This window comes from Zingiber officinale, chromosome 6B, assembly GCF_018446385.1.
Source record: "Zingiber officinale cultivar Zhangliang chromosome 6B, Zo_v1.1, whole genome shotgun sequence".
In the NCBI taxonomy this organism is placed as follows: Eukaryota; Viridiplantae; Streptophyta; class Magnoliopsida; order Zingiberales; family Zingiberaceae; genus Zingiber; species Zingiber officinale.
In genome coordinates, this window is record NC_055996.1 from 136,708,955 (window position 1) to 136,725,293 (window position 16,339).

Here is a 16,339-nt window from a genome sequence, read left to right on the forward strand (position 1 = left end):
TGAGTGAAGCCAGGTCAAAGTCCTAACTGGGAGGTTAGACGACTGGAAAATCCTAGTGAGTGAAGCTAGGTGAAAGTCCCGGTGAGTGAAGCCGGACAGCTGGAAAGTCCCGGTGAGTGAAGCCAGGCAGAAAGAAAATCCTAGTGAGTGAAGCTAGGTGAAAGTCCTGGTGAGTGAAGCCAGACAGAGAAAAAACCCTAGTGAGTGAAGCTAGGTGAAAGTCCCGGTGAGTGAAGCCGGGCAGCTGGAAAATCCTTGTGAGTGAAGCCAGGTGAAAAGACCTAGTGAGTGAAGCTAGGCAGTATGGAAAGTCCTGGTGAGTGAAGCCAGACAAATGAGAAGTCCTAGTGAGTGAAGCTAGGCAGAAGGAAAGTCCTGGTGAGTGAAGTCAGACACATGAAATCCAGATGGATCAAATTTGATCAGACATCTGGTGTTGATAAGTCCAAGTGGGTCAAGGATGACCGGATACTTGACACGAGGAGAAAAGTCCAAGTAGGTCAAAGGGATTGACCGAACACTTGGTGAGGGAGACCTGGCATGTTAAGGATGACTGGATGCTAGGCGTGATGTACCAACATGTCATGGTTGACCGGATGCTGGTTTTAGGGACTCTTGGACTTGATTGAGCGAGTCCACATAGGCTGGATCGATCAACCGATCGATTGGCTCATGCCCAATCGATCGGTTGATTGATTGGGAGAGTGGCGATCGCATAGAACAGCTCTGGATCGATCGGCCGATCGATTCAGAGCCTCCAATTGATCGGTCGATCGATTGAGAGTCACGATTATGCAGGATAAGCCCTGGATCGATCAACCGATCGATCGACCGATCAATCCAAAGCTTCCCCAATCGATTGGGAGCAATCCGATCGATTGAGATTCGACCGTTGGCGTGGATAAAGCCGTCGGCGAGCATTTTTCTACGTACTTCTTCCTCTCTTCTCCACAGGTGATCACGACAGCTTCTCCACAGCGAGTTTTCTTCCTCACCGCCAGTTCTTGAAGGTTATTGGAGGCTCATCTAAGTCAAGAGGCGAGTTGCAACAAGAAGAAGAAGAAACTAGAGTTTTCATTGTAATCTTGTAAGATTCATTTGTATTTTTGCTTCTTTCTTTCTCATTGTTATATTGTGAGGTTGTAAGGTTTCTCCGCATTCGGTAGTTACCGAGAAGAAGTGTTTTTATAGTGGAGGGTGCGTGAGTGTGTGGATCCTTGGATTAGTCACCTCTTCTTAAGGTGGATACCAAGTAAATCCTAGAGTTAGCGTTGTGTGTGTGTTTCTTCGTATTTTCCGCTATATATCTTTGAAGAAACAAACAACGACGAGCACGAGATCGCGCCGAACTATTCAACCCGCTCTAGCTACATATTTGGTCCCAACAAAGAAGTTTGCCCCATTTGTACAGGCAAGATCATCGGAAAATTGGTCCTCATTCTTCCAAACCTTTCTTCATGTATTCAGCAGGCAGTCGCCTTCAATGTTGATCGAGCTAAGCAAGCCGCGGACTCGGAAAGTTACATCCTCTCGGAGCAAAACCAATTTGCAGCTGGGGAATGCCATGAATGCAAGGAGCATCCTCCATCAGTGGAGAAGGTCTGAGCCCTTTAAAAATATATTTTTATATATACATTCAAATAACTCCTTTAACATATTATCATTTATAATAAATAATTAAGTTTATCATTATTTTTTATTTTTTTTATTATTTGTAAAAAATATTAGAAAATAGATCGTTAGATTAATTAGTATTTTTTTTTTTTGGCAAATTATTGAACAATTTAAGTTTCGTATTCTCTAAATTCTTAGTCAACTTTGAAAGTATCTAAATTATGTATCCGATATTCATTTTGCCCCTTCGCTGGTTCGATTTCACTCGTCTAACAATAGCAATCGATTCAATATATTTCTATGATAAAAAAAGATTTTTATTCCATTGCAATCGAATAAAGTTATTATTTATGGTCACATAAATTTATTTTAAATAAAGTGTGATCTGTATTTAAAAAAACACATGAAAAATGATGTTTGAGAGCATAAATATAATGAAGAGACTACATATGACTTTGTTCCATGTCATTCCGAGCTCTTTACGTTCATCAGTCGATTTGAACATGAATATATTTGAAAAATTTGATTCGTGTTTCAAAGTTCGTTGCCCTTAATATGATCTATCAAATTGATTTTCAAGAATATGAATATAATTAGAAGAATTAGAGTACATCGATTTAGAAAATTCAGAATGATATGAAATCAGGTCTTATATATTTTATCTAGTTCTCTTGATTCATACTTTCAAATATCAATTTAATATAAGATTTTTTAATCGTTGTTTTTATTTTATACTGAATCGATTGTTATACTATAGTAATCAATTTTACGATCAAAAGTAACCAAACGGAACGGAGGGGTAAAATGAGTATGGGTATCAGAGTATGCTATTTAGCTTGTTTTAAAGTTATGTAGGTAATTTAGATATTTTTAAAGTTGCATTGGTAATACTAAACTTAAACTACGTGGTTAAGGAATTTGTCGTTTTTTTTTTTTTTGGTTTTTAATATATATAGGGATCTCAAAATGTCAATCCACGGCTTCAGAGAAAGAGGAAGGCACGCCTTTTCTTTCCCTTTGTTGAACCCTGCTAAAACCCTACGCCTCCCTTCCTCCTCCATCCGATCGAGCATCTCTTTCGGCCGATTCGAGATGGAGCTTCCCAAGGGCTTGAGTCTGGGGAGGGGCGGCGCCTCCACCACCGCCAAGGTCGCGATCGTCGTGGGGATCACCGTCGCTGGCGTCCTGATCGTCGCGGAGGCTGCTCGCCGCCGCCGAAGAAGGTCGCGGCATCTCGATGTGAAGGATTTCGGAGCCTTTGTCGAGCGATTCGAGATATATCCCTCCCCCCAGCCTCCGCCTCCTGCCGCTCGCCACCGTTTGTCTGACCTCAAGTTCGCCGTCAGCGACAAGTCAGTCTCTATTTGTGTTTATATCCTCCCCCCCTCAACCTTCTATTGATACTTCCTTTTTTTTTTTTTATTTGGCTTTGGGCTGTGTGTGTTTATCATCTGAAGCTTTGAGATCGAGGGCTTTGTTGCTGCTGGATACGGGAATCCAGATTGGAAGAGGACGCATGAACCTGGTAGCCAGACAGCGGTAGTGGTGTCGTGGCTTCTAAAGAACGGGGCAACCTGTGTTGGGCGGACAGTCCTGGATGAATTTGCATTTGGGTTAGCACTTAGCACTCCAGTACAATATGACGTTTTTGTGTGTGTATGTATTATTTCAAAAAGCCTTTATTGGACATCTTATTAACAAAATTCTTTGACATACACATTGAGCAACCACACGGATACTTACGAATACATGTATTATCTATCTGCTTTCAAATCATTATGTAATACATAAATACATTGTAGAGAAACCAAAAAATTTATGTAAATTAAGTTGGCTAACGGAAGAGGATTATACAATTATACGGACACATTGTCATCACTCATGTTGTTAATCTAGTATTAGTTGTCTGACATATCTATGTATGTGTTTTTTTTTTAAATTTTTTTTTTATGTGGCTCAACAACATTGTTCGTTGAGCAGAAGTTTGCATTCTTTAGGTTTGCTTACTTTTCTGTAGGCTGATGGGAGGTGTTAATGCTGGCCATTATAGTAGAGCTTCTAACTTTAATGTAGCGATCGTTAGCAATTTTTTGATCATTAGTGAAACCAACAGAGACCAATGAATCTAGTGAAAGATTGAGGGAGTTTGAAGAATTAGATTGTGACATTAGACCTTAAAATTGGTTTAGAATGAAATAATATATGATTTTAAGGTTAGAATTTTCTGAATATAACTTAAAAGTTAGATGTGTAATTTTGATATATGAACTGGAAAATATTGTCTTTTATTTATTTTCCATTTTCGTTTTGTATTGTTGCTTAATATGTTTTGCTTCTGTAAAACATCTACTGTGAAATTGGAAAAAATTGTTCAGTTCTTTGGGATTTCTGATGTAACATTGAGGTTGGTGTTTGCAAGCTTTAATGATTAGGGATTGAGTTAGGTCCTTATTACCTGCAATTGTCCATATCTTATTGTAAGCTGCCTCTAATTTAATCAGAAGAGAATGATCTAATTAATGTTTTGACAGTGTTACAGGAGAAAACTTGCACTATGGTACACCATACAACCCAGAACTGCCATCTCTGGTCCCTGGGGGATCATGTAGTGGTTCAGCTGTAGCCGTTGCTGCTGAGCTGGTTGATTTTGCCTTGGGTATGTGAGCATTTAGTGTTTGGTTTTTCAGCAATTAAAACAACTAACCACTATGTTTCTAACTGTAATAAAATTATTTATCTTTATTCATAACTTGGCTCAACTTTTTAGTTGCATGACTAACCTGAAAATTGATCTGAGGCATTGTTAGGTTGAAATATTGAATAATAATTAGTTTCTCATTCATGTCCTTTTATGCTTCTTTTACTGCTTATTGGCCAATTGAAGTTTTTTCTGATTGTACTCATCCAAGGATTATAAGATATTTTTATGTCTTTTATGTTATTTGATTTGTAAGATTATCCACCTTTAACTTAGTTTTAAATTTTCTGTATAAGACAGCATAGCATAGATGGCTCATGTTTGACATTGAATTCATTAGATTTGGTTGCAGACTTCTGTCATTTCATTTGACTCGAGTGAGAATGGTATGAAAAAAACATGAAGTTTCATGGTGTTGGGGGATGACTGGACTGTAGTTATATATGTATCCCATGACATTCACTCTTAAACTACAAGTAACTTTTGGTGAATTTCACAGTTTTATCACGTGTTTCCTATCTAGAAAGGAGAGAGATAGGTGGGGATAAGGGAAAAGGATGATGGGAGTTGTCTTTCTCTCCGTTCATTGGTAGGAAACATGCAGAGGGAAGGAAACAATAGGGGAATCAATTACCCACCGCTTTCTCGCAAATCACCTTCTGCCCAGGTCCTGTAGAAAGAGATTTTGTTGGATTCAAACTGGCAATTTTCAAAAAATTTGTTTATCCTATTTTTAATTTTGATTTGGAATGTTTTTTAAAACTGAATTTCACCTAATGAAGATTGTTTTCTTCTTTCTTTCCTTTCATGGAACAATGGAAATGATTTCCTAGATTTCCTCCTAGTATCGTACTGTCCAGAGAAACACAGTCATGATATCAATTTCCTTCTCCTTTCCATTCATACTTCTATCCCTACATAGACTCTCTCCTGCACTTCCCCTCCCTTGTAGGAAACAATGCTTTTGAGTGTATTTGACGATGGCATGCTCATTGGCAGCAAATGCCCATGAACCAGATCTCAAGTATTTAGAAATTATGGTGTATTATTGTATTCATCATGTGACTAATATCATTGTTATATTGATAAGTCTGTGGCGTGCAGGTACTGACACTATAGGAGGTGTAAGAATTCCTTCAGCTTTTTGTGGAGTATTTGGGTTTAGACCTTCCCATGGAATTCTATCTATGCTTGGCATCTTAGCAAATTCACAAACCTTGGATACCATTGGTATGGTTACATCTAACTTGTAAGCTTTATCCTGTTTTGATGCACGTGAGTAGTCTGTCATGTAGTGCACATGTTCTCTTAGTCCAGAACTTTACTTTGTGAAAAATTGAAGTAGAGATTGATATATCTTGATCATTATGGTACCCAAAGAAATTTGTTATGTTTTCTATGATGGTTATGTTTGCTGTTGTCCAGTATTTGCTGAGCAGAGTTGCATTGACAAATTTTTCATATAAGTATAGAAATGAGCATATATACTACTAAAATCTAGAAGGCGACTAATTGATTCTATAAAATTAGATAAGCAGGCAGTCACAGACTAGAACGGCAGAGATTTTTTTTATGGCTAGTTTTGTATGCCATGACTGATGACCATGCTAACTTGTTCTGGACACTACCCTGCTTCTGTGGTTGTTCTCTGCATGATTATATATCTCAATTTTTATAATTTAAATGATCAGTTGGACTAATTTTTTTACTGAAAATTTGTTCCATCTCATACTTGGTTGCTTGATAACTTATCTTTGATGATCTTGTTGAACCAAAATAACTCGTTATGTAATACTGTTTATCTGCTCTAGAAATTTGAAAACTCTTTCTACCTGCAATACAATCTGTTTCAGGATGGTTTGCACGGGATCCATCTATCCTTCACTGTGTTGGGCATATATTACTTCAAGCATCACCATTGGGACTTAAACGAACACGGAGGTTTATATTAGCTGATGATTGTTTTCAGCTTTTAAGGGTTCCTAAGCAGAGGACAGTGGATGTTTTAAGCAAAGCTATCGAGAATTTGTCTGGATGTAAGCAAATGTCTTTCTAGTTCTGTTTTTCATATAATGGCTCTGACTTCTGATAAGTTGTTGGAATTCATTTCAATGTCTCTTACTGGGGAAAATGTGACCGTATGCTATGGATTAAGTAGTCATTTACTATTTTTGTGCAGACCAACCTTGTAAGCATATGAATATCAGTCAATATTTGATGACAAATGTTTTGAGTTTGAAGGAATTCACTGAACCAACACCTAAAGAAGGAACATCCATTTTGAAGGCAGTATCTTCAGCTATGGTATTGCTTCAAAGGTAAACAATCATCATGTGGTGTTGCATTGTTAACTGAATCTAATTATGGGACATGAATCTGAACTTGAATTTAAGGCTCTCAAATTAAGAATCACACCTTTCTAATTTTCCATTGGAAAAACATAGCATAAAGGGCCAATAAATTCCAGTTTTGCAGGAATAAATGCTCACTGCTAGTGGATATTATGTTCCTTAATTATTATACATGTAACTGCAATGAAGTCATTACACATTTTTTGATATATTGTGGTCATGTGTTCACTGTTTCCTTTAGACAGGATTTAGCTAATAGTCTTTGCCTCAGTTTTCTTAAGTAGATATTTATCCTTTTCTTTTTGTTATTACATTTTTACACTAGTATGTTTGAAACTAGTTGTCAAATGGTTTATATGGTCTGAAATGTTATTCACCTTTCCAGATGTGAATTCAAGTTAAACCATGAGGAGTGGTTTAATACAGTGAAACCCAGAATAGGAGTTCGTAATTCCTCTCAGGTTCTTGCAGCTGTGAATTCTACACAGGACAACACAAAATCTTTGTACAAAGTGAGGGCAGAAATGCGAAGTGCATTGAACAGTCTTTTGAAGGTGCTTCTCTAGCTTTTACCGTTTACATAATTTTTGAATAGCCTGTAAGATACTAGTGACAATCATGCCATTTCCTCTTTGCTTATGAATACCCTTTTTTTATTGTATTCTCTTTTGAAGGTATTGTCATCATAGGATTGTGTCTGATATTTACCTGCCCGACCCATAAAATAGAAAAGAACACCTTCAGTTACATGTTGCTATATCATTTATTGTTGTGCATTGTGTAACCTTGTTCTTATCATTAGTTTTACCAGGTTCAATATTCTGCATCTATGAAAGTCAGAAAAATGTGTTTACTGAATGAATATTTTGTGTTTTCAAGGCTGAACATGTAGTGATAGGTGTCTCATGATACCACTTAGTCTTAAGCTGCCTACTGAAAACAGGAAAGAATCTTTGCAATTCTAATGTTGCACCTGAGATTGCATCTTGGTAGAATGCATGTACCTTCCGATAATGATCTTCTGATTAATGATCTTCTGATTAATTTGCTAAGGTGATAGATTTTGCTAAAGTTACTCTGCTTAATTTCTCTTCTCAAAACACATCCTGCATAATGATCTTCTGATTAAAATTTATCTCTCTTTTCTATTTTTTTCCTACTTGGAATTTTGATTCCTTAGATATTTTGTAGGATGATGGAATTTTGGTTATTCCAACAGTTGCAGACTTTCCATTCAAACGTGATTTGAGAAAAAAATTGACTTGTGAGATTGAAGATAGACTACATGCACTGTTGAGCATTGCTGGAATGTCTGGCTGTTGTCAGGTACTTGATTGCATCATACTGCACATTAATTATGAAAGCCATAGCTTTTGTTGAGAAAAAAAATGAAATCTAAAATTAGTATGCATTTTGCAGTAAAGTTGCATGTCAGTTATCGTCAAATTGGAGTGACATAACATGTTATTTACTGCACTTCGCAGGTTACGGTTCCATTAGGAAAGTATGAGGAGTGCCCCATTTCTATTTCATTTATAGCTGCACATGGAGCAGATAAACTTTTGCTTGATACTATAGTGGATATCTACCCCTCTCTCCAAGAACAGATTAGTGTTGCATCCAACTCTGGGCCAATACCATATATCAATGGGGATATGGATGCGGCTGAGCTTTTAAAAGAAAAGGTTTCTTCTCACTTCCCTTCACTATGTATTTAATGTCAATGCAGCTAGACTCCATTTGTACTTTTTCCCCCTCTGCTTCTTCAGTTGATAGATGTTATGTAGTGCCATAAATCCTCATAGGTCTTGTTATATCATACACTTATAGTTTTAAAAATGTTTAAGTAGTATATGATCAAATTGCCTAATAATGTGCACATGGCTTGCTGAAAAAGCATAGCAGCATATTTGATTTTGTTAATAAATTATTTAAGTTTGCAGAATAAATATTTATAGTTTCTTATACAAAATTAGCAACCTTGTCTGAGAGGTGGAATTATCTTTTAGTTTTTGGGGATTGTGAAACACTATATATTAAGCTAAGTTTCTGGAGTGGTACTTGTTAACTCAACATTCATATTGCAGATCTGTAGTGATATGTATTCTACGTATTTGAAATGTTCTACATAGTCGACCAGTATAGATTGTTATGCATTATTATTTTTGTTGTATTATTTATTTGTATATGGAATTATTGATTGTATGGATTATTAGTATTCTTTGCCATATTTTTAGTATTTTTGTTGGTAAAAATAATTATCACGATTTATTAGTATGCACTGCATATGCTCTGTGTACTGTACAGACACATATACCATATGCCTTTTAAGATCTTGGTTCAACTGGAAATGTTTTCTGATCAATGTCTATCTCACTCAGATGGACCAAACTGGCTGTCAGAGATGTCCATGTCTAACATAACTATCTTTAAGGCTTATGGGTAAACGGTAATTAATCATTAATCCTGTAGCCACTTCAAAATCAAATTATTTTTTCCCTTGTCAGCAAATAATTTAAACAAATGGAGAACATGCTCGACATTGCCAGTAATTGTCAAATTACTGGCTGATATTTTCTCTTGTTGTGATTTAGAAATTACTATTCAAATTTCTTTTGTTGGTGAAACTTGGTGCTTGTATTACAGGGAAATGCTGCTTACAAAGGAAAACAGTGGAACAAGGCTGCTAGCTTCTACTCTGAAGCTATTAAACTGAATGATACAAATGCCACATATTACTGCAACAGGGCAGCAGCTTACTTGGAATTGGGCTGGTATATTTTTATAGGAATGGTTAATTGGCACAGTATGAATTACAAAACAATTGCATTCATAACAAACCATTGAATTGCAGCTTCCAGCAGGCTGAAGCTGATTGCAGCCAAGCTATTTCCTTGGACAAGAAGGTGAACACATTCTTACAACCATCTCTCCGTGTGTATACAGAATTGTGCATTTTTTCTCTTCAATTTGTGTATGCGTTCCTATTTCTTTAAATTGGTGAACTATTCTTCCATGTCAATTGTATTTGTGAGATTACATGCTTGCGTGTGCTAAATTCTTCTAGATATAGTTGGTCGTGCATTATGGACTAGAAAGCTGATTTGTTAGGAAGCAACCTACAGTAAGATAATTTAGCTAGAAAGAGTGGTAAATTTGATGTGTAGGATTATTAAAAATAAACAATAAAAATATTATGATCAGGGAACAAGTGTTGCTCTGATAGTCAATATATGATAGAGACATTTAGAGATGGCTAACAGATTCTATAGTTTAGACAAAAATAAATTAATTAGTGTTGAAGGTGCAAATGTTGGAGGGATACCAAAAAAAAAAAGTGATTTAATGTAACAAAAGTTGATCTAATTGCCTTGGTGTGAAGGAGTGATTCTATTGGTGTACATATTATTAGTGATATAGCATTGCATGACATGATGCATGCTCGTATCCCCGAATAGTTAGGAGTTAGGACAAATATAACTTTTGATGATGATGATAGTGATGTCTGATTATAAATAAACCCTTCGTAACCCTATTATTTTTTGCCCATCTTTAGATGTTTGATATGAGATTGCTGGTTCTAAATCTCACAATTAATTCAGTTGATGAAGCAATTTAAGTTTTGCATGTAGTCGGCTTTCCTATTTCCATATTTTTGACACAGCTCGAATTCTAGTATTTCTCTCTCAATTCAGTGATGGAAATTTGCTGAGACACATGAGTTCCTAGTCATGTTATGGACAGATTTTTCGAACTCATGTTTGCTAGTACTTGGCTATTTTTCTTTCAAGCGCATATTGGTCAAACCATCCACGCAATTCAAGGTTTCTATGATTATTTTTTGAATGACTCGGGTGGTATTTTTGTTACTGCATTTTAATTCTGAAGCCTATGTTTATCTCTTCGGTGATGCCCACTCTTAAAAAAAAAAAAAAAAGGACACGAAGCTCCCGTTACGCGGGGTCCTGGGAAAGGATCCATTGTACGCAGCCTTATCTTGCTTTTTGCAAGAGGCTGTTTCCAGGATTCGAACCCGTGACCTTTTGGTCACAAAGTAACTTTACTGTTGAGCCAAGACTCCCCTTAACTCTAGTATTTTCTCAACCATGTCTATTGCTGTTTTTCTAACTTTAAAATACTTCCTCTCCAGAATGTTAAAGCGTATCTAAGAAGAGGTACTGCCAGGGAAATGCTATTGTGTTACAAAGAAGCTCTTCAAGGTGAGAATCTTAGTATCTTTTCAATTAATTTTATTCTTGCCAGTGGACCACTTTAAATCATGCCTATTAGTATTTGTTCTGATAACTTGCAAACTTTCCATGGGATGTCTCATTTAGATTCGTTGTAGGTAGAGCAGGATGCAAACTATGGTAATTGTTCTGTTTTACATCAGAATTTTAAGAAAATGAACATTTTTTTTGGCATTTTAATTCCTTCATGAAACAAGGCACATCTGTAGCTACCAGTGTGTGTTTCCTCCCAAAGAACCCGAGATTGAAACTTTAGTCGAATGTATTTGCGAATGATCATTTGCAGATTGCTGGCTTTCATGATGTATTTTCCTATGAAATTTGTGTTTGTAGATTTTAAACATGCCTCGGTGTTGGAACCACAAAACAAGACTGCACTTGCTGCAGAAAAGAGATTGAGTAAACTAATTGGCTGAAGGCGATTGCATGCTTACACTCACACAAGTGAAATGTTCCTCGAGTTCAACAAAAATCCGACGCCAACGAAAATATTTTTGGCTTCCTGAAACAAATCCACTTCGTTCATGAAGTCACAATTTGCTGACTTGTCACTTTTATTTGTATCTTCTCCAGAAATTTTGTGATAATGAACTATGCAATGCAGAGCTTTGTCGTGCCACATTGAAGGATTTCATTGTCCGTTTCATGGAACGGAACCTAAATTAAATAGTGTTTCTTGTTTATTTCACGAAGGAATAAGTGTCTACTTATTACATCCATATTTTTGATGTGGAATGGACTGCTAGTTCGATCAGTAAAAATCGTAATTGGATAATTTTCTAGCCTGGATTTGGAGCATCAGATGCTTTTTTTTTTCTTCAGAAAAATCAATTGCAACATTGCTTTTTTGAAAAAAATCTTAACGATCACATCCAAAGTCTCGTTCACGCGAAATGCAATCCGACAAGCACACGAATTCAAATTAAACAACAAGAAGCACAATGAATTTCCTCCTCGCCGAATAAAAACAGTGCACAAGGAAAAAATAAAACCAAAAACGAAAAAAAAAAAACAGAAAGAAAACATAAACGCGCGGTGAAAGGCAACGTCGGTCAAGCCGCCGCTGCCATGGCGACCACCCCAACTGCCAACCACAAGTGAGCACTATTACTCGTGGCGGCGCTCTTAGAAGCGGCCTTCTCGTCTGCCGGCGCTTCCTGAGCACTAGTCGGCGCCTCCGCCGTCTCTGACGATGCTTTGGCCGGCGCCGCTTTTTCCGCCACCTCTGGCGCCGGGGCCAGTGCTGGCGCCCGAGCAGGCTTGAACAGCTCCACCGGCTCAAGCACCCCGTTGATCGCGTACACCGCGAGGGGGTTCTGGTCGACGAGCGTGGCGGTGATGGTGGCCACAATGACCCCCGTCCGCAGAGTGACCTGATCCCCGTCGTTCTGCACGGCAAGCTTGTAGTCCGTGGCGGCACCACTGGCAAGGGTGGAAACGACGCCATTGCCATCCTGCAGCATCTCAAAGGAGCAGTAGATGGGGACGGCATGGTAGAGCAGCAGCGAGAGCTTGGCGTCGGCTGTGAGGTTCTTGAAGGCCGGCAGGAAGGGGCGCATGGCATCGTCGACAGGGCAGAAGGCGGTGAGACCGCTTCCGAGGTTGTCTGCGAAGGACTGCACTGCATCAGGTACCCCTGAAAGGAGGCGGGAGAAGGTGGAGCAGCCATTTCGGGCCATGATGGCTGTGAGGTTTGCGTGTGACTCTGGCAATGCCGCCGCCACCGGAGAAGGGGCGGAGGCTAGGGCGGAGCAGAGTGGTAGTGGTAGGATGATGAACACAATCAGAACGTCAGAATGGAATTGGAGGAGTCTGGGAAGGAGCTCCATTGCAGGCAGCGGAGGAGTGAGGAGTGAGGAGTGAGGAGTGGGAATGGAATCGAAAGGTGGCGTTGTCGTTACTGAAAGCAAATCTCATGCCTCCCTCCTCCACGCCACAGTCACGTGAACGAGAACATAAGTGGCAATAAATCGATTCATTGTAAAAGTAAAAAATAGCATCCACCTGATTAAAGACCCAATTGAACCGGATTGGCCCAATCGAACCGGCCAGATTAAGACCCTTTTGCCATGGGACAGCAAATTCTTGGGATTTGGTTTGACCGGGAGTAGTCTTTAATCAGATGAGATTAAGGTAGAATCCACCTTAATATTCCTTCATGTTTAAAGCTGATAAAGATGGTGACAGAGAAAGATAAGTTCCACCTTTGGCACAATGGATAGATACTCTGGGTCTGAACTAGTCCTATTATAATAACATCATCACATTATCATTTTTGCCCCCTATGAGCTAGCACAGTTAATATTTACATATAGTGTTGCTATAATTGATTATGAAGTCGATTCCTAATGTATGCAAAAGGCCTGGACGAAATTCTCTATGATTTACCTCCCTTCCAGATCATATGAGACAGTCCTAGAAGAGCCCCTGAAAGTTATCACCTTGTGCTGCAATCAAATTATCATTCTTTCACATCCCTCCTTACTTTCCACCCAAGTAAACGAACACTTACTGAAATCAAAGGTCTTTTCTAACTATTAGAGAGGCTGAGCAAATTTCTAGCACATTTTAAGGTACAAGGACTTCTAGAGGATCTAGCTTTGACCCATTCATATTTAGCATTCTTTATGATAGATCTAAGGCTTTCTTAGCTCAAACAGTGTATATATATATATCCATGATGGATTTGCCCATTGAGATTGAGGGACCTTTAAGTAGTGACTCAATGGTGTGTATTAAGGTTAGATTAAGGACTTGCACGCTGGGGTAAATTTAAAAACATTATAAAATTGCTTCCGGAAATTAGGATTGACACCCACATATTTGGTGCAATTTCTAGTAGAAGGATCGATGACAAATCGAACCTAAGAAGGTTTACACAAGCTTTAACACAGAAATATGGAACTCAATCGATATTCAACTAGAGCTTTTACATTGTGAAAGCTCAGCATGTTTACAATCCAAGTTGATATTTTAAAGTGTATTATCAATTATAGTGATGGAGATGACAACTACGGCAATTAGGTGAAAGAGTAAAAATATACTGGAAAGATATAAATGTATTTTTTTTTTTTTGAGAAATAGATTTTGTTTCCTAATGAATTATCATTAAATAACGACCAAACAAGACTATTAAGACAATGAGTAATTATTTGATTGTTTCTTTCTCCCACGCCTTATCCCTTCTACTCCATTTAAAATCGAATTAAATTATGAACTTAATTACTATAGTGGTAAGAAAACCATAATAATGTAATTAAATTAATTGTTCATAATGATTAATTAGTCTTCCAGAAACACTGCCAAAGTATAAGTAACATATTAATGACAAAATCACACTCTTAAAAATAGTTGAGCCATGGTTGATTACCTCATGCAGCATCATGAGAGAGCTTGTCTTCCTGTGGCTTTGGTTTTGCTGCATCCTCCACCCCAATCTCAGCTTTGAGGTCGTTGATGCTCTGCTCCAGCTCATCAATCTTGCTTCCCATTTCATCTAGTGTATTGAAGTCAAAGAGAGGAACAAAATTGCTGATGTAAATAGGTGGAATGCACTACAGTTAATCAAAGATTGAAGTCTCATTTTGTATTTGTGATTTGATCCCTGACCAAAGTAAGATGCAAATTGGCACTCATCAGTGAAAGGAATCAATGGGGAAGGAGGAAGTGAGGAACGGGCTAACAAAACTTCTTGGGTCATGGAGGATCTTCCACCTGAATCCTAACTTGCAAACGAACTTGTAATAGACCTTGCCAACAATCTTCAACTCATTAACATGTATGTTGGTGTAAACCACATGTTCATTATGATTTTGTCTTCAAGAGTTCTAGAAAAGAAAAAAAAAAATACTTCTTAAAGTTATACTTCTTGTCAGACTAAGAAACAGGATATTCTTCAAAAGAATGCCCTCGGACATAGCCTGGAACCTATTTTGCTGCAAAAGGAGATTTAACCATCACATACAACATAAATGAAACTTATCAGCTAAGTAAGCAAAAATCTTCCTGAACAAAGAAAAAAAGATCATACCATTTGCACAAGAAGGTTTTGGACCTGCAAAAGCCCAAAAGAAAGGGGTTAACAAAACACCAATTTTACTTTAAGATTACTAAAAGTATATGCAAATGTCCAGTTTAAACTGTTAAAACCCATGAATGAGCCCCAATCTCAACCCAAATTGCCAAGACACTAACATGTGGTCTCTTGGTAATTAAGGGGTGGAGTTTATCTTCACCTCTCACATCCGCTCCTTTTCACATGCCCTCTTAGACCCAATATTATTTTCTAAAGATGAGGGTTGAAGGTCTAACTATGATATGTTAAAGCCTAAGAAAGAGCACAATCCAATCCCAAATGCAAAATCACCAGCTGGAGAATTTTTTGACATTTAAGTATGTTTAAAGATCTCTCAATTGGAGATGTGGGTTAAAGGGATGGACTTTATCCTCTCCTCACACATCCATTCCTCTTAAATAGATAAGTTTATATAGAGTAGAAGATCAACTGCTACATTAATAAAATTGGAATGTATAAACATCTTTGCTGGAAAAATGACTGTCTCTGTGAAATTCGAAGATAGACACACAGATAAACTCACAAATGCAGTCATGTCAGCAGTGCTTTGTGTTGGGTACTCTGAATCTTGTTCGACCTGAAATTAAAAAGAATATGCTGAACCCAAATATATATAAATATGTATAGTAAATGAAGAATGAATCCACGATTCTGAACTACATTTCATAATCATACTTTACTAAGCCCACAACAAATGACATTAACGCTATCAGGTACCAAAATGTAACATTTACAGAAACGAAAACCCCAAATACGAGCAATATGGCAATGCAATTAGGCTAACTATAAAATTAAGAGTAATTTATATATGGAATTATTAGGAATTAGTCATCCTTATAATCTTCTCCGTTTCTGAAACCTAACCATTTTTATTGAGATAAACTCGAAGAAAATCGAACCCCCAATGAGATTGCAAACATGGAACCACACAGTACGAGATCTTAAGAGAAAAAGCAAGTAAAAGAGGCCAATTGATTTCCTCGATCGTTCTAGGGCAACCGAGCGAGCGAGGGAAGCGATCGGAGAGATGAACACTGTTTAGATGAGAAGATTTAGGAGAAAGTAGACATCGATGGAACTGACCTTGACGCCTCCTCCGGTGTTCGAGCCGGCCATGCCGAAGCCCTCTCGTTTCTGGCTCTTCCTCGCTCTGTTTTCGGAGAAGGAAAAAAAGTGGAGAAGATGAAAACGAATGGGATAGATATTTAACAACGTAACGGCCGTTGTAACATGACTCAGGGAGGTAACCGGAAAGTCCGTTACATTGTCTTTTGCCTGTTATATTGAGCCAATGGAGTAAGTGCGACCGATTTCTGCACCCACCGCTGCTCTTCTTTCTTGATTGTCTGTT

General features: G+C 37.9%; 3 protein-coding genes across 5 annotated transcripts; 1 reads left to right on the forward strand and 2 right to left on the reverse strand.

Moving 5' to 3' along the window:
• Positions 1-2,591: 2,591 nt before the first annotated feature.
• LOC121989795 (outer envelope protein 64, mitochondrial-like) lies at positions 2,592-11,688 on the forward strand. Its single transcript, XM_042544044.1, has 13 exons — positions 2,592-2,966; positions 3,072-3,227; positions 4,146-4,270; positions 5,417-5,542; positions 6,166-6,348; positions 6,492-6,630; positions 7,049-7,217; positions 7,855-7,989; positions 8,148-8,348; positions 9,310-9,437; positions 9,518-9,569; positions 10,814-10,883; positions 11,247-11,688. Exons 1-13 carry the CDS (start codon positions 2,707-2,709, stop codon positions 11,327-11,329), a joined length of 1,827 nt encoding a protein of 608 aa, XP_042399978.1. The 5' UTR covers positions 2,592-2,706; the 3' UTR covers positions 11,330-11,688.
• Positions 11,689-11,782: 94 nt separating this feature from the next.
• Positions 11,783-13,997, reverse strand: LOC121989796 (fasciclin-like arabinogalactan protein 1). The gene has a single exon (XM_042544046.1). The coding sequence runs from the start codon at positions 12,740-12,742 to the stop codon at positions 11,966-11,968; it is 777 nt and encodes a 258-aa protein (XP_042399980.1). The 5' UTR covers positions 12,743-13,997; the 3' UTR covers positions 11,783-11,965.
• Positions 12,387-16,221, reverse strand: LOC121989797 (heat shock factor-binding protein-like). Of its 3 annotated transcripts, none has more exons than XM_042544049.1 (6): positions 16,072-16,221; positions 15,512-15,565; positions 14,944-14,967; positions 14,806-14,848; positions 14,284-14,412; positions 12,387-12,519 (listed from the first exon to the last, which is right to left on the reverse strand). In XM_042544049.1, exons 1-5 carry the CDS (start codon positions 16,102-16,104, stop codon positions 14,285-14,287), a joined length of 282 nt encoding a protein of 93 aa, XP_042399983.1. In that variant the 5' UTR covers positions 16,105-16,221; the 3' UTR covers positions 12,387-12,519; position 14,284. The 3 variants fall into 3 exon arrangements, with proteins under 3 accessions (XP_042399983.1, XP_042399982.1, XP_042399981.1); XM_042544048.1 differs by lacking the exon at positions 12,387-12,519 and adding an exon at positions 14,148-14,212 and having other exon boundaries at positions 16,072-16,220; XM_042544047.1 differs by lacking the exon at positions 12,387-12,519 and having other exon boundaries at positions 14,148-14,412; positions 16,072-16,220.
• Positions 16,222-16,339: the final 118 nt, after the last annotated feature.